This window comes from Budorcas taxicolor, chromosome 8 (assembly GCF_023091745.1).
Source record: "Budorcas taxicolor isolate Tak-1 chromosome 8, Takin1.1, whole genome shotgun sequence".
NCBI lineage: Eukaryota > Metazoa > Chordata > Mammalia > Artiodactyla > Bovidae > Budorcas > Budorcas taxicolor.
In genome coordinates, this window is record NC_068917.1 from 62,606,243 (window position 1) to 62,630,645 (window position 24,403).

General features: G+C 41.0%; 1 protein-coding gene across 1 annotated transcript in view; it reads left to right on the forward strand.

Moving 5' to 3' along the window:
- Window positions 1-24,403, forward strand: part of LOC128052062 (phospholipid-transporting ATPase FetA-like) — an 81,938-nt gene that overhangs the window by 52,586 nt on the left and 4,949 nt on the right. Inside the window, exons 13-21 of the mRNA XM_052644529.1 lie at window positions 1,801-1,844; window positions 10,778-10,943; window positions 12,817-13,005; window positions 13,712-13,827; window positions 18,609-18,773; window positions 21,275-21,386; window positions 21,780-21,885; window positions 22,259-22,406; window positions 22,924-23,107. Coding sequence (XP_052500489.1) covers window positions 1,801-1,844; window positions 10,778-10,943; window positions 12,817-13,005; window positions 13,712-13,827; window positions 18,609-18,773; window positions 21,275-21,386; window positions 21,780-21,885; window positions 22,259-22,406; window positions 22,924-23,107 — 1,230 coding nt within the window. The remainder of the gene's footprint in view (window positions 1-1,800; window positions 1,845-10,777; window positions 10,944-12,816; window positions 13,006-13,711; window positions 13,828-18,608; window positions 18,774-21,274; window positions 21,387-21,779; window positions 21,886-22,258; window positions 22,407-22,923; window positions 23,108-24,403) is intronic.

Genomic DNA, 24,403 nt, shown 5'->3' on the forward strand with positions numbered 1-24,403 from the left:
CCATCTGCAGTGATTTTGGAGCCCCCCAAAATAAAGTCTGACACTGTTTCCACTGTTTCCCCATCTATTTGCCATGAAGTGATGGAACCAGATGCAATGATCTTAGTTTTCTGAATGTTGAGCTTTAAGCCAACTTTTTCACTCTCCTCTTTAACTTTCATCAAAAGGCTCTTTAGTTCTTCTTCAGTTTCTGCCATAAGGGTGGTGTCATCTGCATATCTGAGGTTATTGATGTTTCTCCCAGCATCTTAATTCCATCTTGTGCTTCCTCCACCCCAGCGTTTCTAATGATGTTCTCTGCATAGAAGTTAAATAAGCAGGGTGACAATATACAGCCTTGACGTACTCCTTTTCCTGTTTGGAACCAGTCTGTTGTTTCATGTCCAGTTCTAACTGTTGCTTCCTGACCTGCATATCGGTTTCCCAAGAGGCAGGTCAGGTGGTCTGGTATTCCCATCTCTTTCAGAATTTTCCACAGTTTATTGTGATCCACACAGTCAAAGGCTTTGGTATAGTCAATAAAACAGAAACAGATGTTTTTCTGGAACTCTCCTGCTTTTTCGATGATCCAGCAGATGTTGGGAATTTGATCTCTGGTTCCTCTGCCTTTTCTAAGTCCAGCTTGAACATCTGGAAGTTCATGGTTCACATATTGCTGAAGCCTGGCTTGGAGAATTTTGAGCATTACTTTACTAGCGTGTGAGATGAGTGCAGTTGTGTGGTAGTTTGAGCATTCTTTGGCATTGCCTTTCTTTGGGATTGTAATGAAAACGGACCTTTTTCAGTCCTGTAGCCACTGCTGAGTTTTCCAAATTTGCTGGCATACTAAGTGCAGCACTTTCACAGCATCATCTTCCAGGATTTCAAATAGCTCAATTGGAATTCCATCACCTCCACTAGCTTTGTTCATAGTGATGCTTTCTAAGGCCCACTTGACTTCACACTCCAGGATGTCTGGTTCTAGATGAGTGAGCACACCATTATGATTATCTGGGTCATGAAGTTCTTTTTTGTACAGTTCTTCTGTATATTCTTGCCACCTCTTAATATCTTCTGCTTCTGTTAGGTCCATACCATTTTTGTCCTTTATTGAGCCCTTCTTTGCATGAAATATTCCCTTGGTATCTCTAATTTTCTTGAAGAGATCTCTAGTCTTTCCCATTCTGTTGTTTTCCTCTGTTTCTTTGCATTGATCGCTGAGGAAGGCTTTCTTATCTCTCTTTGCTATTCTTTGGAACTCTGCATTCAAATGGGTATGTCTTTCCTTTTCTCCTTTGCTTTTCACTTCTCTTCTTTTCACAGCTATTTGTAAGGCCTCCCCAGATAGCCATTTTGCTTTTTTGCATTTCTTTTTCTTGGGGATGGTCTTGACTCCTGTGTCCTGTACAATGTCACGACCTCCAACATAAAAAGTAATAAAGTTCTGACACATGCTACAACATGAATGATTCTTGAAAACTTTATGCTATGTGAAATGAGCCAGACAAAATAGGAAATAGTGTATCATTCTACTTGTATAAAACATCTAGAATAGGCAAATTTATAGAGACCGAAAGCAGATTAGAGGTTACCAGGGGCTGGGAATAAGGGAAAGTAAGGAGTTTCTGTTTAGGATGCTGAAAAAGTTTAGGAAATATATAATGGTGAGTGTTGCACAACATTGTGAATGATACTAATTGTTTAACTGAAAAATGGTTAAAATGAAAAGTTATATTATGTATCTTTTACCACAATAAAAAGAAATGTAAATCCTTCTTTAAAACCTTTGCTAAGTGTGTCCTCTGTTTCCTTAACCAACAGGTGATGTCTGTGACAAAAGCGGACCTAGGACGGAAGTCTCGAAGGTGAGTGTTTACAGCTCCCTGTGAAGTGCATGCGGGAGCTGAGCGAGGCTGTGCTTTACAGCATCATCTTCAGTACAGACGGGGACTCACCAAGCCCCTGAAATACCCCAGCTGTTATTGGCCCAGTAATATCAGAATGCATAATGGAAATAACCTCTGTTTATTTGAGCAGATTTAGGTTTGTGTTTTTAAATGAAAATAGCTTTTTATAAGAAGGTTATTATGTATATAATTACATACAAATGATATATAAATATTTTTAAAGTCAAGAATGTCTGAAGAAGCCAGCAAAGGGATAAATCCTTAAGGTCATAAAAATGATCTAGGACAGCAAATGAGTAGTGGTTTAAGATACTTTTTTGGAAGACATTACATTACTCGAGAATAAATTCTAGTTCTGCATATAAATATTACTTGTTTTCTCAATAGTACTATTAAAATTCCTTTAAAACATTTATTTACTTATTAGTAAATAAGTAAATAAATTGAAAATAGCTTTATTGGGTTTTTTTCTGTTTAAAAAAGTTATCTGTGCTCATAATAAAAGAAATTCAAACAATATTTAAATGTATGAAGAAGAAAGTTAAAAATGATTTAGTCTCATTTAGATAACCAGTGTCAAATTTGGGAGTATTTATCTTTTCAGATGCTTTTCATGTGTATATATACACACATATACATCTGGTCTGATAGGTAGATAAGTAGGAAGGAAGGATGGATGGATCACAGCATCCATGCTATTTTCAGCCTTTTATTATTCATCAGACACAGTATATATTGTGGCCCTCCTTCCATGACCATATATTTAGGTAAATTTATGTCTACATCTATATAATTTTGAATGACTGTCATATCCAGATATATCGATGTATCTGTTTTTTTAATTTTAATTGGAGGCTAATTACTTTATAATATTATATTGGTTTTGCCATACATTGACATGAATCTGCCACGGGTGTACATGTGTTCCCAATCCTGAACCCCCTCCCACCTCCCTCCCCATCCCATCCCTCTGGGTCATCCCAGTGCACCAGCCCCGAGCATCCTGTATCATGCATTGAACCTAGACTGGCGATTTGTTTCACATATGATAATATACTTGTTTCAATGCCATTCCTCCAAACCATCCCACCCTCGCCCTCTCCCACAGAGTCCAAAAGACTGTTCTATACATCTGTGTGACTTTTGCTGTCTCGCATACAGGGTTATCATTACCATCTTTCTAAATTCCATATATATGCATTAGTATACCGTATTGGTGTTTTTCTTTCTGGCTTACTTCACTGTGTATAATAGGCTCCAGTTTCATCCACCTCATTAGAACTGATTCAAATGTATTCTTTTTAATGGCTGAGTAATACTCCATTGTGTATATGTACCACAGCTTTCTTATCCATTCATCTGCTGATGGACATCTAGGTTGCTTCCACGTCCTGGCTATTATAAACAGTGCTGTGATGAACATTGGGGTACACGTGTCTCTTTCAATTCTGGTCTCCTCAGTGTGTATGCCCAGCAGTGGGATTGCTGGGTCATATGACAGTTCTATTTCCAGTTTTTTAAGGAATCTCCACACTGTTCTCCATAGTGGCTGCACTAGTTTGCATTCCCACCAACAGTGTAAGAGGGTTCCCTTTTCTCCACACCCTCTCCAGCATTTATTGCTTGTAGACTTTTGGATAGCAGCCATTCTGACTGGCTTGAAATGGTACCTCATTGTGGTTTTTATTTGCATTTCTCTAATAATGAGTGATGTTGAGCATCTCTTCATGTGTTTGTTAGCCATCTGTATGTCTTCTTTGGAGAAATGTCGGTTTAGTTCTTTGGCCCATTTTTTGATTGGGTCGTTTATTTTTCTGGAATTGAGTTGCAGGAGTTGCTTGTATATTTTGGGGATTAATCCTTTGTCAGTTGCTTCATTTGCTATTATTTTCTCCCATTCTGAAGGCGGTCTTTTCACCTTGCTTATAGTTTCCTTTGTTGTGCAGAAGCTTTTAATTTTAATTAGGTCCCATTTGTTTATTTTTGCTTTTGTTTCCAATATTCTGGGAGGTGGGTCATAGAGGATCCTGCTGTGATTTATGTGGGAGAGTGTTTTGCCATTGTTTTCCTCTAGAAGTTTTATAGTTTCTGGTCTTACATTTAGATCTTTAATCCATTTTGAGTTTATTTTTGTGTATGGTGTTAGAAAGTGTTCTAGTTTCATTCTTTTACAAGTGGTTGACCAGTTTTCCCAGCACCACTTGTTAAAGAGATTGTCTTTTCTCCATTGTATATTCTTGCCTCCTTTGTCAAAGATAAGGTGTCCATAGGTGCGTGGATTTATCTCTGGGCTTTCTATTTTGTTCCATTGACCTATATTTCTGTCTTTGTGCCAGTACCATACTGTCTTGATGACTGTGGCTTTGTAGTAGAGCCTGAAGTCAGGCAGGTTGATTCCTCCAGTTCCATTCTTCTTTCTCAAGATTGCTTTGGCTATTCAAGGTTTTTTTGTATTTCCATACAAATTGTGAAATTATTTGTTCTAGTTCTGTGAAAAATACCGTTGGTAGCTTGATAGGGATTGCATTGAATCTATAGATTGCTTTGGGTAGTATACTCATTTTCACTATATTGATTCTTCCGATCCACGAACACGGTAGATTTCTCCGTCTACTTGTGTCCTCTCTGATTTCTTTCACCAGTGTTTTATAGTTTTCTATATATAGGTCTTTAGTTTCTTTAGGTAGATATATTCCTAAGTATTTTATTCTTTTCATTGCAATGGTAAATGGAGTTGTTTCCTTAATTTCTCTGTTTTCTCATTGTTAGTGTATAGGAGTGCAAGGGATTTCTCTGTGTTGATTTTATATCCTGCAACTTTACTATATTCGTTGATTCGATTCAGTTCAGTTCAGTTGCTCGGTCATGTCCGACTCTTTGCGACCCCATGAATCGCAGCACGCCAGGCTTCCCTGTCCATCACCAACTCCCAGAGTTCACTCAAACTCATGTCCATCGAGTTGGTGAGCCATCCAGCCATCTCATCCTCTGTTGTCCCCTTTTCCTCCTGCCCCCAATCCCTCCCAGCATCAGAGTCTTTTCCAATGAGTCAACTCTTCGCATGAGGTGGCCAAAGTACTGGAGCTTCAGCTTTAGCATCATTCCTTCCAAAGAAATCCCAGGGCTGATCTCCTTCAGAATGGACTGGTTGGATCTCCTTGCAGTCCAAGGGACTCTCAAGAGTCTTCTCCAACACCGCAGTTCGAAAGCATCAATTCTTCGGCACTCAGCCTTCTTCACAGTCCAACTCTCACATCCATACATGACCACAGGAAAAACCATAGCCTTGACTAGATGGACCTTTGTTGGCAAAGCAATGTCTCTGCTTTTGAATATGCTATCTAGGTTGGTCATAACTTTTCTTCCAAGGAGTAAATGTCTTTTAATTTCATGGCTGCAGTTACCATCAGCAGTGATTTTGGAGCCCAAAAAAAGATCCAATTTTGGAGCTATTCATTGATTAGCTCTAGTAATTTTCTGGTGGAGTCTTTAGGGTTTTCTGTGTATAGGATCATGCCATCTGCAAAGAGTGAGAGTTTTACTTCTTCTTTTCCAATACAGATTCCTTTTATTTCTTTCTGTGCTCTGATTGCTGTGGCCAAAACTTCCAAAACTATGTTGAATAGTAGTTGTGAGAGTGGGCACCCTTGTCTTGTTCCTGACTTTAGGGGAAATGCTTTCAATTTTTCACCATTGATGTATATCGATGTACCTTGATGTAGCCAATCCCCTGTTTTTATTCTGCTGTCTTTTGCTATTATAAATAGCATTATGATAAGCACCCAGGTACATACATTTTTGTCTCCTCTTCTGATAATTATTTCCTTAGAATAAAGTCCTGTAAGAAGAATTAGTTGCTGAAAGGGTGGCTAGAGTTTTAATGCATTTAATAGTGCCATATTGCCCTCTGGATAGACTGCATCAGTTTATAATCCCACCAAAATTATAGGAAAATTCCTCTTTTATCATGTCCTTGTCAGTACTAGGTGTTAATATTTCAATCTTTAGAAATTTAATTGGTTAAAATTATATCTGATTTAATTTATCTTTCTTTGATTACTAATCAGATTGAATCATTTTTATATACTTAGTTTCTTTCCTCTTCCCAATCACTTTATTGCCTATATATTGTTACTTTGTGAATTGCATATTCATATTCTTTGAGGTTTTTTTTTTCTTATTTCTAAAGTGTCTTTATTCAGTAAAAATATCAACTTTTCCTTTGGTATATATATTACAATTATTTTTTCCATTTTTGTATTTTGTTTGTAAATTTTTGTTTAGAAGTATTTAATTTATGTAACCAATTCTATCAATCTTTTTCTTTTATAAGTTCAGGATCTGTGACATATTCAAAAGTCCTAACCCACACAATTGTAAAAATATTTTCCTTTTCATTCTTCCTGTCTCAGGCTGGTTCATTTTTACTCTTTTTTTCCATTATTGGATCTTGGCTATTTATGAATTTGAGTTAAACCTTCTTTCATAAGGCTTCTTTCATTACATTCAGGGTACTCTTCACCCTATTCTTTTCCTATCAGAACCAATTCCAAACCCTTAGCCACTTGATTTACAAACTGAACAGCTAACTCCAGCTCCCAACTAATGCCTCACCCTATCCATCCAGAGAGATTGGAAATGGGAAATAAAATCAGTATTTGCCTTCAATCCTCTGGCAGGGACTCTGCTAATGACCTTGGCAAAATCAACAAAGATTGCTTCTAGGGAGTAAGCTGTTACCGTGGAGCATCCTTTCTCTTCCTCTTCCTTTCACTACTGTGTGACCATAACACATTTTCCTCTGGATCAATGGAATCTTTTCCTTAAAATGCTTTCTTCTTCCTACCTTGAATGAAAGATAACTTTCCCTGAGAGTATTCCTTTTCCTCCATCTCTCACGCTCAGCATACCAAAATCCCAAAGATATTGTCCTCATTATCCTGTGACACGTTTTTCTCTTTTGGCTGCACTGGGTCTCCATTGTAGTGCATGAACTTCTCTTCTTGCAGTGCACAGGCTCTAAATGTGTGGGCTCAGTAGTTGCGGCATACAGGCTTCTCTAGTTGCAATATACAGGCTGTTGCCTGGCAGCATATCTTAGTTCCCCAATCAGGCTTCAAACCCGGGTCCCCTGAATTAGAAAGTGGATTTTTTTTTTTTTTTTTTTTTTTACTTTACAATATTGTATTGGTTTTGCCATACTTCAACATGAATCCGCCACAGGTGTACACATGTTCCCAATCCTGAACCCCCCCTCCCTCCTCCCTCCCCATACCATCCCTCTGGGTCATCCCAGTGCACCAGCCCCAAGCATCCTGTATCCTGCATCGAACCTAGACTGACGATTCGTTTCTTATATGATATTATACATGTTTCAAGGCTGTTCTCCCAGATCACTCACCCTCTCCCTCTCCCGCAGAGTCCAAAAGACTGTTCTATACATCTGTGTGACTTTTGCTGTCTCGCATACAGGGTTATCATTACCATCTTTCTAAATTCCATATATATGCATTAGTATACTGTATTGGTGTTTTTCTTTCTGGCTTACTTCACTGTGTATAATAGGCTCCAGTTTCATCCACCTCATTAGAACTGATTCAAATGTATTCTTTTTAATGGCTGAGTAATACTCCATTGTGTATATGTACCACAGCTTTCTTATCCATTCATCTGCTGATGGACATCTAGGTTGCTTCCACGTCCTGGCTATTATAAACAGTGCTGTGATGAACATTGGGGTACACGTGTCTCTTTCAATTCTGGTCTCCTCAGTGTGTATGCCCAGCAGTGGGATTGCTGGGTCATATGACAGTTCTATTTCCAGTTTTTTAAAGAAATCTCCACACTGTTCTCCATAGTGGCTGCACTAGTTTGCATTCCCACCAACAGTGTAAGAGGGTTCCCTTTTCTCCACACCCTCTCCAGCATTTATTGCTTGTAGGCTTTTGGATAGCAGCCATTCTGACTGGCTTGAAATGGTACCTCATTGTGGTTTTGATTTGCATTAGAAAGTGGATTCTTAACCACTGGACCACCAGGGACATTCTTTCCTGTGCCACTTATAAACTGTTACTTTGTCTCCCTCATATAATCTTTCTTCCTGTGATACAATGTGTTGTGATGCCTTCTGGCTCTCCTCCTCTCTCTTCCTTTCATTGACATTTACAGATCTCCTGGCTTCTCCACTTCATCCTGAGCACTTTGAACCTTTTTCATTTTTTCCCTCTCTGCCCAGTCCCTGCTGTCATCTTGGTGGTATTGGTTTCTTTATGGGAGATCTAGCACCATAGATGCTTTCAGGTGTCTGAAAGAATTTATCTTTCAGATTACTTCTTGGACTCAAAAAAAGAATCTGTATCATCCATTTCTGGGTCATCATGTCACCATCCAGAATTGTACTATGAAATTGTAAACTCCCTTGTCGTGATCTCTGGTCACAAACCTATTCCTCCAGTTTTCTTCGTACTTGACTCCTAGTATACCTACTTTCTTATCCTAGGACGATTTACACACTCTCTGTTCTCCTTTTTCTCCAGTCTGTCAATCCCTTGTGACTTTGCTTCCTTTCCCCCATCTGTACCCAAGATCATGAGCATCTTCAACACCTCCCTTTTTTCCCCCTCTTTGATCTCCCAATAAATTTCAATCTTGAATTAATCAAGCCATCTACGCTTCTCTGTTTCTAATCTCAGAATGCCAAGTACTTTTTGGAGATCACAAAACCTTTGCAAATTCAGAGACTCCAACTTCTTTTGGGTTTCCAGGGCCGCTTGGATAATTTTTTAATCTATTTATGGTCAGTTTAATTCTTAATTCTTTTTATTAGCTATTCCCAAATTCACCACCCTCAGGCTTTCTACCACATCTCACTCCCTTCTCCCCCAGGGCTCTATTATTGTACCTCTTTTTCCATCTTTATAGTATCATGTTTTTACTGACCTTACTGCCTACTTACTAATGAACTCCAAATCCACGTATCCAGGGACCCTTTTTATCTCCTTCCCCTTTCATGACCAAGGCTAAAGATATCCTATGATAACTATAGCTGTGTCACAGCATCTCAAAGAGCTTCCTCAATTCATTACTGTATCATCTACCCTCTATTCTGTATTCATTTCCTCTTATCTGGTTTCCATCCTTTTGTCTGGGACTTGGATTTGCCATTCAGTCTTATTCAACTGAATGTTTGACTTCCAATTTCAGAGTAATTCATGAATAATACCTCTTAAATCATGCTGTACTGCAGCTCCAAACCATCCCTGCCTCAGTCTTGTACCCAACTAGGTCTGGTGTTCTCAAACATTACTTGTCTGTAACAGGAGATTAGAAACTAGCTCAGATCTCTTACCTGAGCTTCAAAACTATATGTACCTGCTTTTGTTACTACCTGTATGCCCTTCAGGTATCCCCAGGTCAATTTGTCAAAAACATTTTCAAACCATGCCCTGAATTTAATATTTATTTTGTCACTACTTCATGATTTCTTTTGTGAATTACTGAGTGGCCTACTAAACTGGTCTCCCAGCCTCCTGTCTTGCTACTTCCAATATATTCTTCATGGTGCTACCAGAGGACTATCTGATCATATGACTCTCAGCATAAAATTGCTGTGGTTCCCTATTGCATATAATATGATAATGCAGGATCTGCCTCATACCTACCTCTCCAACTTCTCTCTCATCACTCACCAGCTTCTAGTCTCAAAGAATGTACCAGTACAAGAGCCCAGTTCTAGAAAAGCCTCAGAGGATGGTATGTAATGAGTTATCTTAAATTACTGAACCCACAAACTTACCAGAACTCGCAATTCTGTGTTTGGCCAGGTTTAGAACTTGGCTCTGGATCTGACCATACTCTCTCACTATCATGACAAAAAACCCTCTAGATGGGACAGAGAAAAGAGCCAGTATAGACCACTACAGACTACTGTTTCCCCAACTTATCACCAAGCAGGACAATTGTGTCTGTACTTGACACACTGGGGCCAAGCCCAGTTCTGGTGTAATAGTACCACAACTACGAAAAACTGGTTATATATCCTTGAGAGTTCTGGTATGGCCTGGAGAAGTCTGTTAACAACGCTGCCCTCCAGGATAGGCATAAGAGAGTCTTGGGACCAAACTGAAGCCAGAAAAGAATGTCTACCCAAGGTGGCTACCAGCAGCCTACCTGAAATGAATGACAGTCAACGTTTAAAGGAGCCAAGCCCATAGCCAAGAAAATGGTAGTGAATCTAAAGATTGAGGCAAGATCAATAACCTTGAGGACTAGAGGCAGGAAGGAGTCAGGGGTGCTGATGGGTCAAGTAAAATGGTTCAAAATTAAGTCTGTGAGTGAGAAGTCTATACTGAAGCTTCCTTGCTATACATCCTTGCCTCTATCTTGTAATATTCCTCTCTAGCCCTTTTGTGGGCTAAAATAGGAATAGTGCAACACAGGGATATCATTGTACCTTACTCCTTCCCTTCCCAGCTCCCCAAATCAGGTAGAGGACAGCTAGAGACAAGACTTAACCATTTACTCATAGGGAACAGTTACCCTCTTGTATCCTCAGGTTTGATTTGTCATGGATTTGGGACTTGGAAGAATAGAGCCTGAAGATACCCATTGATCCTTTAGGACAGCTGGAGTTGAAAGGGGGCAAGGAGGGTCTGCCAGGAAGTGCTCAGCTTCTCTCCTGTGTGATGGATCTTTTCTGAGTGAATGGATGGTCCAGGTCAGAGTACAAAGGCCTCAGAAACCAGCACAGGATCTCTCTCACTTATCTTGCTTTTCTTTTCCCATCCTCCTGAGAGTTCTCACCACATCCCAGAAATTGCCCCTAAATCAGTTAACCTTCTATAAAGTATCAAGCTGCTGTTGAGAAGTTCATTCTGGCTTATGTGTTCCAGAAAAGAGAAAAGGTTGACTTCTCCTACAACAAACTGGCTGATCCTAAGTTTTCATTTTATGACAAGACTTTGGTCGAAGTGGTGAAAAGGGGAGATCACTGGGTACATTTGTTTTTCCTGTCACTCTCATTGTGTCATACCGTGATATCAGAAGAGAAAGTAGAAGGTGAGTAATCATGAGGCCTCATTGACTGAGAATGTCGAGTCTAGGCTGATTTGGGGGTGGGGGTTGATATCGTTTGTAATGGCTTAATCTAAGAAAGAACTTTGTAATAGGGGGAAAGTAGTGAGCTCCTAGTCCCTGGATATATTCAAGTTAGAAAACAACCTCTTGATCTTAAAGAAGATTCAGTCATTGGATAGGGATCAAACTTGGTGCTATCTGGGGAACTTGAAATTCTCTAATGTTCTATCACAGAGTTTGACTAATTTATTGCCCAGCTCAACTCCACTACCTCTGACAAGACTTCCTAAAGGATGAGTTGTCATCCTCTTGTTGCTTCACAATTTAAATGTATCCCCATATACCCTAATTTCTTCGGTCACCAAATACAACGTCATCCATGAATTTATTGAAATCTTTTTTAGAAATAATGAGAAATGACTGATTTTTTTATTTAAAAGACTTTTTTCCTTAACAAACAAGAATTTAGGCAGCCAAGTAAATCACATCTTTTAAAGTCAATATAATTGACTTAATAGAATACTACCATGAGTAACACCTTATATTTTTACATCACTTTATAATTTTTCAAGTTGCTTTCATTTATTTTACATCTCACAGTCTTCACGACAGCCCTCTGCAGAATAAGAAGAATGATCCTTGTTTTATAGCAAAGTAAGCTGAAGCTAAAAGAAATTAAGTGACTTGACTAAAATCCTATAGCTAAGAAAGGCAAACATGGGATAAGAACCCAAATCTTGTGTCATCTGGCCCCATAAGCTCCCACCCCACCAAGGCCTCTCCAGGTCTGAGGATATAGCAATAAATTGCTATGACTTGAAGCATATTTGGTCTTACCTTTGTTTACTTCCTTGAGTGACAAGGTAGGAAACACACAAGAAAATAGTCTTATTATCCCATGGACACATTTTATGTCTGACCTAAAATTATACTGCCTTATCTACATCATTCTCAAGTATAATATTTTGGTGGTGCATAATTGTTTTTCAAAATTAAATTGGCCTTCAAAAGAGAAATAATCCAAAATATAGCTCAGGTTATGGAGGTATTCTAAAAGAAGAGTTCCAGAAATGTCTTGAGTAATATCAGGTTGAAAGATTGATTGAACAGAGTAAATCATTTAGCTTCCCAGGATGAGAGTTTCAAAGGCGACAATACTCATTCATATATATTTTTTAATTGTATACTAAACCATCAGTCTTGTTACCTGTAGCAGTGTTCATCAAAGTTCAGCCAGTCTTATGCAGAGGCACTTTACATAGACCCATCTGCCTGAGACTCACTCAGGAGATTTGTTAAAATTCAATTTCCTGGGCTGTCCTCCCAGATTTTGTGATTCTGGATTCAGTAGTTGGGTCAGACCCAGGAACCTTCTTTTGTTTTTAATTTAAATTTATTTATTTTAATTGGAAGCTAATTACTTTACAATATCATATTGGTTTTGCCATACATCAACAAGAATCCACCATGGGTGTACACGTGTTCCCCATCCTGAACCCCCCACCCATCTCCCTCCCCGTACCATCCCTCTGGGTCATCCATTTTTAACAACCTCCTGAGCCACCTTTACCCTCTTAGAAAGTAGCTACCTGTTTTGTTTGTGTACATGTACTGTGTACCTCTATAATACTAACTCAGGTCTGTGAAATGAGGTGAAAATATTAGAAAGAAAAAAGAAACTGACCTGTTCTATGCAACCTGGCCTTTTAGGGCCAGACCTATGCAGAAATTTTGAAGAAAGATGCCCCTCCTGGGCTCCATCTTTGTGTCAGCCACTTGGAAGACAGTCTAACTTCTGGGTGGACTTCATCCGCACGTCTCTATGGGCTCTGGCTCCCCTCTTGTCTCCTGCCAGGTGAGCTGGTTTACCAGGCTCAGTCCCCAGATGAAGGTGCCCTGGTCACTGCTGCCAGGAACTTTGGCTTTGTATTCCGTTCCCGCACGTCTGAGACAATCATGGTAGTCGAAATGGGGAAAACGAGAATCTATCAACTGCTGGCTATCTTGGACTTCAGCAATACACGCAAGAGGATGTCAGTTATTGGTGGGTGCCCCTCCTTGTCAGTCTTCTCCCCTTCTCTGTCTTTCATATACATTCATACATTGATTTTTCTTTTCTGTCTGCACACAAATATTTTCTCTCACCCACATGCCATTTCCAAGGCACTCTTGCCACAAATACAAACACAGCCATTCCCACTTTCTCTCTCATAATTCTTTATATTTCCTTCTATACACATATATAAGCTTAAAAACCACATGCTAAGCCCCTTATTTAGTGATCCTGAATAGTGACTTGTCATAACTTTCAAAGCCAAGATAAGAATGGAGAATAAACTCATAAAGCCTGAACTTGGAATGAGAAATGGGGGTGGACATTATGGGGGAAATTCATACTATCTTGCTCTTAGTTTGGGCCTCAGACTGAAGACGAAGGTCACTTTTATTCCTTGGTCCTCACTAGATACGGGCCTTGGTCTGGAACTTGGACTTGAGGAGCTAAATGTGATTCTGTATCAGTCTTCCATAGGTGATGTTGAACCCATGGAAAAACTGGTTCCAAAAGATCTTCTCTCACATCTCACCAGCCCTCATCATTCACCCTGTGTGACCACTCACTGAGTGCTTAGCCTCCCGTGGTATCAGAAACAAACATCATGGGAACAGCCTTCTGCCATCCCTCAGTGGCTCCAACATGTTCTTGTGACATTGGACCCATGTGGTTACTTTGCTTACTTTGCTATTTTCAGTGAGAACACCTGAAAATCGCATACTGTTATTCTGCAAGGGTGCAGACACGATCCTCTGTCAGCTCCTCCATCCATCCTGTAGATCCCTCAAAGACGTAACCATGGACCATCTAGATGTAAGTGTTCAGGTTGCGGGGCAGGAGAGCAGCAGGTGACTCTGTGTATCTGGATGTGTGTCCGCATGTGTGTCCCCGTGTCAGCGTGTTTCAGTATGAGGTGGATTGGTATCTGTGTCTCTTTAATTGAGAGAAGAGTAAAAACTACCTCCTTCTGTGGGATTCTCGTTAACCAAGTTGCCAGCTTCTGCAGTGAGGAGTTGAATGGGCCAGGATCCCAGGGGGCATGATGAGAATGTGTTGTAGGAACATTTACAACAATCAGGACAGTTCACTCTGTGATTCCTGGCCCAGTCATGACAGGAACAGACTGCTTTTAGGTATGGAGCAGAAATCACCAGGCCTGGACTGCGTAGGTGACTGTGTGACACCATCCTCTGTTATTTATAGGGTTAGAATCCCCACAGGTACCTACCTGCCCCACTCCACTTGCACCTTCTGGGATTTGAGATGTAACAGAGAGAATGGCTCCAGTTTGCTAACATTAGAAAGGAAAACCATATTCATGCTCACTGAGGTTTCTACCCCTAAACCTGGATATATCAGGGGTTGGAGTGGGGGATAGGACAAGGGATGTGATGGGGGAAGAGGCAGATCAGAGAAGTATTTTAAGGAAGAAATAGTTTGGAGGAAGTGCTATTTTATTAGGACATTTTGGCATGGCCCCACATTAACACATAGTCAGAAATCAGAGAACAAATGGTCAATAGGCATATGAAAAGATGTTCAATGTCATAGCCATCAGGGGAAAGCAAATCAAATCACAAGATGCTACTTCACATCACTAAGGCAACTAAAATCAAACAGATGACCAGATAATAATGAGTACTGCCAAGGATATAGAGAAATTGTAACCTGCACACATTGCTGATGAGAATGTAAATTGGTGCAGCCATTTTGGAAAACAGTCTGGCAATTTTCCTGAAAAAGTTAAGCACAGAGTTGTCATTTGACCCAGCAGTTCCACTCCTAGGTATATTCCCAAGAGAAATGAAAACTTACATTCACACAAAAACGTGTACACTAATGCTTATAACAGCATTATTCATATAGAAACCACCCAGATCCCCATCAGTGGATGAATGAGTAAATAAAATGTGATAAATCTGTACAGTGAATGCTATTCAGTCACAGAAGGGAATGACATACTTAATACATGCTACAATGTGTAGCATGATAAATCTTGGAAATATTATGCTAAGTGAAAGAAGCCAGGCACAAAGGGCCAGTATTTTATGATTTCATTATATGAAATGTACAGAATAGGCAAATCTGTAGAAGAGAAAGTAGATTAGTGGTTACCAGGGGCTATAAGAAAAGGGAATGGGAATGACTGCTAATAGGTAATGGGGTTTCATCATCTCAGAGATGATGAAAATGTTTGGGATTAAGATAGTAGTGATGGTTGCACAACTTTATCAGTATATATACATATAGATACATAGAAAGTGAAAGTTGCTGAGTCGTGTTCAATTCTTTGTAACCCCATGGACTATACAGTCCATGGAATTCTCCAGGCCAGAATACTGGAGTAGATAGCCGTTCCCTTCTCCAGGGGATCTTCCCTATCCAGGGATCGAACCCAGGTCTCCCACATTGCAGGTGTATACATATATATACATATACATTATATTATACATAATTGTGTACTTAATTGTATACCTGTATATTACACTTAGTTATATACTTTAATAGGGTGATTTTTATGGTACATAACATTGTATCTCCAGTTTTTGAAAAAAACCACTGACGTGTCCCTCATAGTACAACTCTCATACTGGTTTCCTGAGGTTACAGTTTTGTTTCTTCAGTGTGTGTGTGTGTGTGTGTGTGTGTGTGTGTGTGTGTGTTATAGGCTACTCTGAAAACCTCCCTTATCTTTTAACCATCCAGAGCTACATGAATTAGGGTATCTTCTCAGCATTTCCACAGACTGGATTCAAAGGGGAATCATAAAACCATTTCAGATCTTTTGGAACTTTTTTTTTTTTTTTCAGATCTAACCCACTTTTGACCAACCTTAACAGATACCCATAGTGGAGCCTGACTACATTAGTCTATTAACCACAGAATATTCTGTAAGAGTCAAGTTCCAGAAACCCATTCATGCAGAAGCACAGCTCCAAGCTCTCTAAGACAGGAATCCAGCAAAGAGATCACACAAAACAAGCAGCAGTCAGGACCCCAGAACCCCAATTTGCCCCCCACAAGGGAAAAGAAAAACATACAAGTAAGAGATATGTAGGAAATAATGTTAAGGATAGACTGCTGAAGTATTTGTTGAACGGATTAAGAATCTGTCAATGTATTGTTAAGCTTGCCAAGTCCTCTTATCAGTACACCATGGAAGATCAATTTCTGCCATATCTCTTCCTTCTTTTTTTAAATGGCTGATGTATACTTTTAATTCCTGAATATATATGTGCATATATGTACTTATATTATTGAGGTAAAATTCGTATGTAACATTAAATAAGTTTTAGGCATACACCATTATAATTTGATACTTGCATATACTTCAAAGTGATTACCACTTTGTCTTGTTATCACCCATCCCTGTCAGTTGACCCCCTTTCACCCCCAACCCTTTTCCCCTCTAGTGACCCCCAATCTGTTCTCTTTATCTATGAGTTTGTTTTTGTTTTGTTTGTTCATTTGTTTGTTTTTTAGATTCCACATATGAGTGAAATCATATGGTGTCTGGTCTTTATCTGATTTATTTCAAACAACATAATACTGTGAAGGTCCATCCATTTGTCGCAGATAGCAAGATTTCTACTTTTTATGAGTGTGTAGTGTTCCACTCATCAGTGGACACGTAGGTTGTTTCCATGTCTTGAGTGCTGTAAATATTGCTGCAGTGAACACAAGGGTGCATGTATCTTTCTGAATTAGTGATTTCGTTTTATTTGGATAAATATAAATACCCAGAAGTGGAATAGCTGGATCTGGACCATATGGTAATTCTATTTTAAATTATCAAAAAGACAAGAAATAACAAGGGTTGGTGAAGATGTGGAGAAAAGGGAACCTTTATACACTGTTGGTGGGAATATAAACTGGTACAACCATTAGGAAAAGCACTATGAAGATTTTTCCTTTGTAAGAAATCTCTTGAGATCATCTCTCAGCCTTCTTTTTTATCACTTCACCTGTCAACAGTAAAGAGATTTAAGAGAGAGGATTCTTGGGAATTCCCTGGTGGTTCAGTGGTTAAGACTCTGCGATCTCAGTGCAGGGGACCAACCCCTGGTCAGGGAACTAGATCTCACATGCTGCAACTAAGACTAGGCGCAGCCAAATAAGTTAATTATTTTTTTAAAGAGATAGGATTCTCTACAGATATTCCTGGATGTTATTTTTATCTGACAGCTAACATGAAGTACTCAGGAGTTATACAGAGAACTAATAACAAAATATCAAGGTGATAAATTCTGTTTCTATTTGGTTTTATGATGCCAAAGTGAATTATTTTAAAGCTCAAATTGTTATTCATTTGCCATTCTCAACACACAAAGTCTGCTTCTAACCCACTTTCAGTTAGATATGGATTGTTCCCCAAACTACCCACACTGTCACCTTGCTTTCCTTGTAACCAAGGGTATACTTCTGCAAGATAGTTGTGGTTAGTTAAGATACATTAGGAGAAGGCAATGGCACCCCACTCCAGTACTCTTGCCTGGAAAATTCCATGGACGGAGGTGCCTCGTAGGCTACAGTCCATGGGGTTGCAAAGAGTCAGACACAACTGAGCGACTTCACTTTCACTTTTCACTTTCATGCATTGGAGAAGGCAATGGCAACCCACTCCAGTGTTCTTGCCTGGAGAATCCCAGGGACGGAGGAGCCTGGTGGGCTGCCGTCTATGGGATTGCACAGTCACACACGACTGACGCGACTTAGCAGCAGCAGCAGCAGTAGCAGGATACATTGGTGGCCAAAGAACAAAAGGTACTAACTTACCCAGAGGGCATTTCAGCAGTGGCCTCATTAGCATTCTTGGCTGTGACTAATCAGCTGAGCCAACCAGCTGTAGGTGATGGTGATGGTTTAGTTGCTAAGTCATGTCTGACTCTCTGCAACCCCATGAACTGTAGCCTACCAGGCTCCTCTCTGTCCATGGGATTTCCCAGGGAAGAATGGGAGTGGGTTGCCATTTCCTTCTCCAGGGCATCTTCCCAAACCAGGGGATGAACTCGCATCTCCTGTTTGGGCAGGTGGATTTTTTACCACTGAGCCACCTGGGAAACCAACCAGCTGTAGACAGATACACAAATTTGCTATTTAAGATGCCCACTGAATACTTGATGAAGGAAGGCAGGGAGAAACGAAAATAAATGAATGTATGCTTGTAAAAAAAAAACAACAGTAACACCCTTATTTTTTATAAAATTCCTTTTTACTTTATTACTCCCTTCTTTCTCATATTATAAACATCATTATCTTCTGTGTGGAGGGTGAATTAACTATCCCGATTTTAGAAGAAATCTGAAGGCTTCATTCTTTACCATGGTCACAGCAAACTACCTAACCATAGGTAGAAGTTAGAATCTTCTGTCTCTCAGAAGTATTCTCGGACTTTATACCCAGCTATGCTGGCCTTATCTTTAGGACATCAGACTAAGAAAACAGGTGTTTTCTGGTTAGGCTAGGTAGTAGCCCTGTGATACTAGGCAATAAACCCTCTCTTGAGGGCAGAGGGAGCCTGTGGGGCTAGTCTGTTATTCCTTGACTCAGCCCTGTCTCAGCCCAAGTCCACTCTGCATACACATGTCTTCCAGGATTTTGCCAGTGATGGCCTTCGCACCCTCATGCTGGCCTACCGAGAACTGGACAGTGCATTCTTCCAGGACTGGAGCAAGAAGCACAGTGAAGCCTGCTTGTCTTTGGAGAACCGGGAAAATAAAATATCAATTGTCTATGAAGAGATTGAAAGAGACCTTATGGTTAGTGTGCGAAAATCAGGGACAGATTTTGGGGGCAGGGGAGCAGTTGGGAGACTGAACAGAGACTCTGAGAATGCCTTCCAGCAAATCATAGGTTCAGGCTGTCTCTGGATACTGGAATCCAAGCTGACTCAGGATATCATGGATCTTTGTAATCCATAAATAATGAAAAATGCATTGGTTGTAAATTTCATCTTTCTGGCAGTGTTTCTTATCCCAAAGATGTCCACAGAAGCTAAGTAAGCTGGAAGAAATCAAGGTCTGATGATGTACAAATTAGATAATCCCGAATTAATTGATGGAATAATCAAGACAATAGTATTCACTCTTTCATTCAACATTTTATGAAGTGCTGTGCCAGGTACTGTTTTAAGCCCTGAGCATGTAGTAGTAGACAAAACAGACCAAAAAGTAATATATATACATAGTATGTTAGGTGGTGACAGTTCTGTGGAAGAAAATAAAGCCAGGAAGAAAGGTTGGGAGTATCAGCACATGCATGTGTGTGTGTGTTATAGAAGACACAGCATAACTGCTATTTTTAAAAAGGCACTTGGTCTTCACTATGAAAAAGACATCTGAGCAGAGATTTGAAGAAGGTGCAAGCCAAGCAGATCTCTGGGGAGTCAGTTTTCCAGAAAGAAGGAATAGTAAAAGCAAGAACCCTGAAACAGGAGCAGACCTAATTTGTTAGTTGGAGGGCAAGGCAGCTGATGTGACTGATACAGTGTAAGCAAGGAGGAGAGATTAAAAGGACCTGAAACAGAGAAGCAGTAGCAGGTCTTGACAGGCTGGTATAAAGACTTACATGAGACATAGAAAACCACTGAAGAGCTCAACCAGAGGAGCGATGTGATAGCTTTTACAATGATTAGTCTGACTGCCATGTGGGGATTATGCTGTAAAGGAGCAAGTGCAGACACAGGGAGACCAAGTAGAAAGTAACTGCAGTAGTACCAGAGAGAAATGATGATGGCTTGGATCAGATGGAAGTAGTGGAAGTGGTGAGAAATGGTCAACTTATGTACATTTTTAAACAGTAGAGCCAGCAGAATTTGCTGGTGGATTATAGAATATGATAAAAAAAAAAAAGTTAAGTGGGAGGTGAGAGGGGTGGATTCATGTCAATGTATGGCAAAACCAATACAGTATTGTAAAGTAAAACAAAGTAAAAATAAAATTAAAAAAATAATAAATAAATAAATTTTTAAAATGAAAAAAAAAAAAAGTTAAGGATGACCCCAAAATTTTTGACCAGATTGATACAGGCTCTGCTATAAAAAGAGAAATTGCTGTGGTCTAGTGGTTAAGAATTCATCCGCCAGTGCAGGAGACATGGTTTCAATCCCCGATCAGGGAAGATCCCACACTCCATGGAGCAACTAAGCTCCTGTGCCACAACTACTGAGCCTGTGCTCTAGAGCCTGGGAGCCACAACTATTGAGCCCATGTGTTGCAACTACTGAAGCCTGCCTGCCCTAGAGGCCGTACTCCTCATCAAGAGAAGCTGCCACAGTGAGAAGCCTGCGCACCACAACTAGAAAAAAGCCCAGACAGCAATGAAGACCCAGCACAGCCAAAAATAAATAAATAAAATTAGTTTCGTAAAAATAAGAGAAATTGCTGTTACTAAATGGGAAAATTTAGAGATGCCAAAGGTCACAAATCTCCTTCCATTGTTAGCTCTGTGGTGAGTGTTTCTAGTCTGTCCTTTTAGAGGCCCAGCAGCAATCAGTCAGTAGTTTGTCCGTCTGTCAGTTCCTCAGACTCAGTGTTGGTGCCCATCCCTGTGATCAGTAGGATATCACGGAGAAGAAGGCATGGTGTGGACTAACATGCTTTTGATCTAGTGTGGGAAAGGCCTTGAAAACCTTAGAAACTCTCAGTAGATATAAACAAATGAAGTTCATCCAAACTCTTTTAGAGCTGGAAAGCTAGAGTTGGATTTGGGCGTCCCTTGTCTGAGACATACCACTTTTGGAGACCAAAGCCGGGAAACGTGCTCTGAAAGCAAGGGAGAGGGAAAAGTGTGTTGAGAAACAGAGGGTTTAGAAGTGGCACAAAGCTTCATGTACGACTTAGTCAGTCTTTTCCCTCTTTGATTCCTTATATTCTGTTTCTAAATTTGATGTCAGTGTGTGATTGAAGAAGTGTGTCTGTTGAAGGGCAGAAGGTCGTGAGTTTTATGCCATTGAGGCCCTCGTGCCAGGACAGAGCCAGGTTACTAAAGAGGATACTAAGGTGCCAGTCAAGTTGTTGGGTACCACTAAATGCTGGGAAGGATTGAAGGCAGGAGGAGAAGGGGGTGACAGAGGATGATGGTTGGATGGCATCGACTCAATGGATATGAATTGAGCAAACTGTAGGAGATAGTGAGGGACAGGGAAGCCTGGCGTGCTGCAATCCATGGGGTCACAAAGAGTCAGATATGACTGAGCGACTGATCAACAACAAAATGCCATGAGTCTCTTCCTTTCCCTCTCTGATATCTCTGTTCGAAGCTGTTAGGGGCCACAGCCATAGAAGACAAGCTGCAGGATGGAGTACCTGAGACGATCCTCACCCTGAACAAAGCCAAAATTAAAATTTGGGTTTTAACTGGAGATAAGCAAGGTAAGGGGATTTCCTTGCCTGACCAATGCTACAGCCTAAATATATCTCAGTCCCCCATAAAATCTAGCATAGAAATGGGCACAGTACTATTCAAGGAAGTATATCCAGATTGCCTGGAGAAGTGAGTACAGACTGGAATTGCTTTAAGTAATAAGGAAAGCTTCCTAGAGGAAGCTAAGCCAGAATGATTCTAGTTATTGATGGATAACTTACAAGTCTGTCCTGTGGATGTTTGAATATAGTCTCTACTGACTCATGAAAAACATGTTCAAATGCATCCATGGCAAATGTGGACACATGGGGTCTGCAGCCCGTGTGTCTGCACCTTATGCCTGTGAACTGTAAAGACCTCGTCCCAGCCAAATGCGACCTGTGTTCCCCCTTGCCCTGCAGAGACTGCTGTGAACATTGCCTATGCCTGTAACATATTCGAGGATGAGATGGATGAGATATTTATCGTGGAAGGCAACAATGGTGAGACTGTTGGAGGAGAACTCAGGTATGAGGGACGAACTGCCACAGCCTGTCACTGGAACCAAGATTTCCCACCCATCTCTTCCCTCAGTATGCCTCCCACAGTACCAGAAGGGACAGAGAAGAAGTGGGGGAGGGCAAAACAAAAATCCTAAAATATCTGAGAGAATTTTGTGAAGAAGCATTAGAGCTCAAGGAGTGCGCAGAAGTGGAGAAGTGTCATGTGTAGATAACACACAAGGCGGGGGCGGGTCTCAGAAGATGGTTGCGTCTGAGGCCCTGGGAGGTACTCTGCAGAGGTTCTGCATCCATCTGGCCCATTTTCACTTTGGGACACCTTTTCCTTCCTAAGCTCTAGGGCTTCTGGTCAGACATTAATCATCACTCTTGGCTTACAGGTCAGCAAGGGAAAAGATGAAACCTGGCTCTCTACTGGAATCAGACCCCGTAAACAGTTACCTCACCACAAAGCCCCAGCCACCCTTCAAAATACCTGAGGAGGTGCCCAATGGCAGCTATGGCTTAATCATCAATGGCTACAGTCTGGTGGGCAACACAGATCTACAACTCTGTTCTCTTCTTCCAAGGAGCTCTTTTCCTAGGTCCAACCCACTTAAGGGAAATTTCAAGATCCTTTTGCTATTCCTTGAGTTACCCTAGTCCCCCTCCCTGTCAGACACCTTTCCCTGGCCTTCTCTAGGCAGGAGTAATGAGGAAAGAGAAGCCAAGGGCTTATTCCTTCCTTCTCCAAATTCTTCACTGCTGATGTGGCCCATTACTTGAGGAAGGGGGGAAGTGAGCAGAACCAGGTCCTCCAAAAGGTCTCTGGGCCTTATAACCCAGTCAACCAATTTGACCCAGTGAGAGACTCTCATGGTTTCCCACTGGAAGCTGGGTCAGGATGCCTAGAACTGACTTGGGGGCTTGGCTTCACTGGGAATGGAGCATCTTGGGAGCAGCTCTGCCTGAGAGGGGAGAATGGAGGGGAAAGAGAGGGCCGAGGAAGGTTCTGTCCAAGAGCTTTTGGGACAGCCTGGAATGTAGATGTGTCCTGGCGCTGCAGGCCCACGCTCTAGAAGGAAACCTGGAGTTGGAACTGCTGCGGACGGCGTGCATGTGCAAGGGGGTGATCTGCTGCCGGATGACGCCCCTCCAGAAGGCCCAGGTGGTAGAACTGGTGAAGAAGTACAAGAAGGCGGTGACGCTGGCCATCGGGGATGGGGCCAATGACGTCAGCATGATCAAAGGCATGTGAGGGCTTGGGGGCAGTAGTGTCTAGCCATGGGCTCACCCTTTCCTTCTTCCATGGGCGAAACAGATGTGCATGGCACTGTGCTTCTGGTTCATTCTCCTGCATATCTCCTGTATATATTGTACATTTATACTGTTTTGCAACTTCATTCATGTTCCTCGGCACCTGAGTACCCACTTATTTATACAGCATTACATACAGTCGTGCACACACATTCAGACTCATGCATGTAACTCATGCACTCAGATACCCATGGCTCCAACAGGATCACAAGCACATACTCAGAGAACAAGCTGTGCAACCACAACACCCATCTTGTTGAGATGGCATCAAAGCCCACAGAAAGGACCCTGGGACCGGAGTCATGGTTGGTTCCTTTCTTAAAGGCTGTAGAGTTGAGCAATGTTAGGCAGACAGCAGGGCTGCCCAACCAGGGAATTAGCTGTGCAACCTGATCCAGGGATCTTTTCCTGTCTGAGGCATTATTCCCAAGAGCTTTCCCTGACTCCCCTGGCTGGAGAAGAATAGCAAACTTACTGATGCTTCAGAGTAATAGAAGCAAATGGCTGAAACTGGTGTTAATTTCAGCTGAACGCTGTTAGCCTCCAGCAGCTTATAGTTCTGTGAGCTATGATCACACCTAGGGGTCCTCTAGCCCAACCTCTCTCCCATACTGAAGACACTAGCATATATGCCAGCCTCAGTTTCAACACTAGGAAGTGTTCTTGCTCTCTTTCTCCAGTTTCTAGAACTTCTTTAACTTTTAGGGCCTCAGAGGTTTTAGTTATTCTGTTAAGCAGTGTAATAGGTATGTACCAGAAGATCAAAGAATTTAATCTATACTACCATAGGCCAATTAAAACTTTTAGAAATTTAGGTCTTATCTTCCATCAAGCATAAAAGTGAAAGTGTTAGTTGCTCGACGTGTCTGACTCTATGCAACCCCATGACCTGTAGCCCACTAGGCTCCTCTGTCCGTGGAATTCTGTAAGCAAGAATACTGGAGTGCATAGCCATTCCCTTCTCCAGGGAATCTTCCCGACCCAGGGATTGAACCCGAGTCTCCCTTGCTTTATCCAGAAAAAGACATCTTAAGCTTCCTGAAGAACTAATTTCTTACTAACAAAGTATGTCCATCACTGTTCTCCCAACAGTTGAAGTTTAGCTCCTTAGATAAACTTAGATAAATAAACAATGTGTTAGGTTGATATCCATCCTGAATCTTTAAGTGGCCTCAGGAGATAACAAGAAATTTTTTACCTGAGGATCTTGGCAGTAGGGGAGAGCCCAG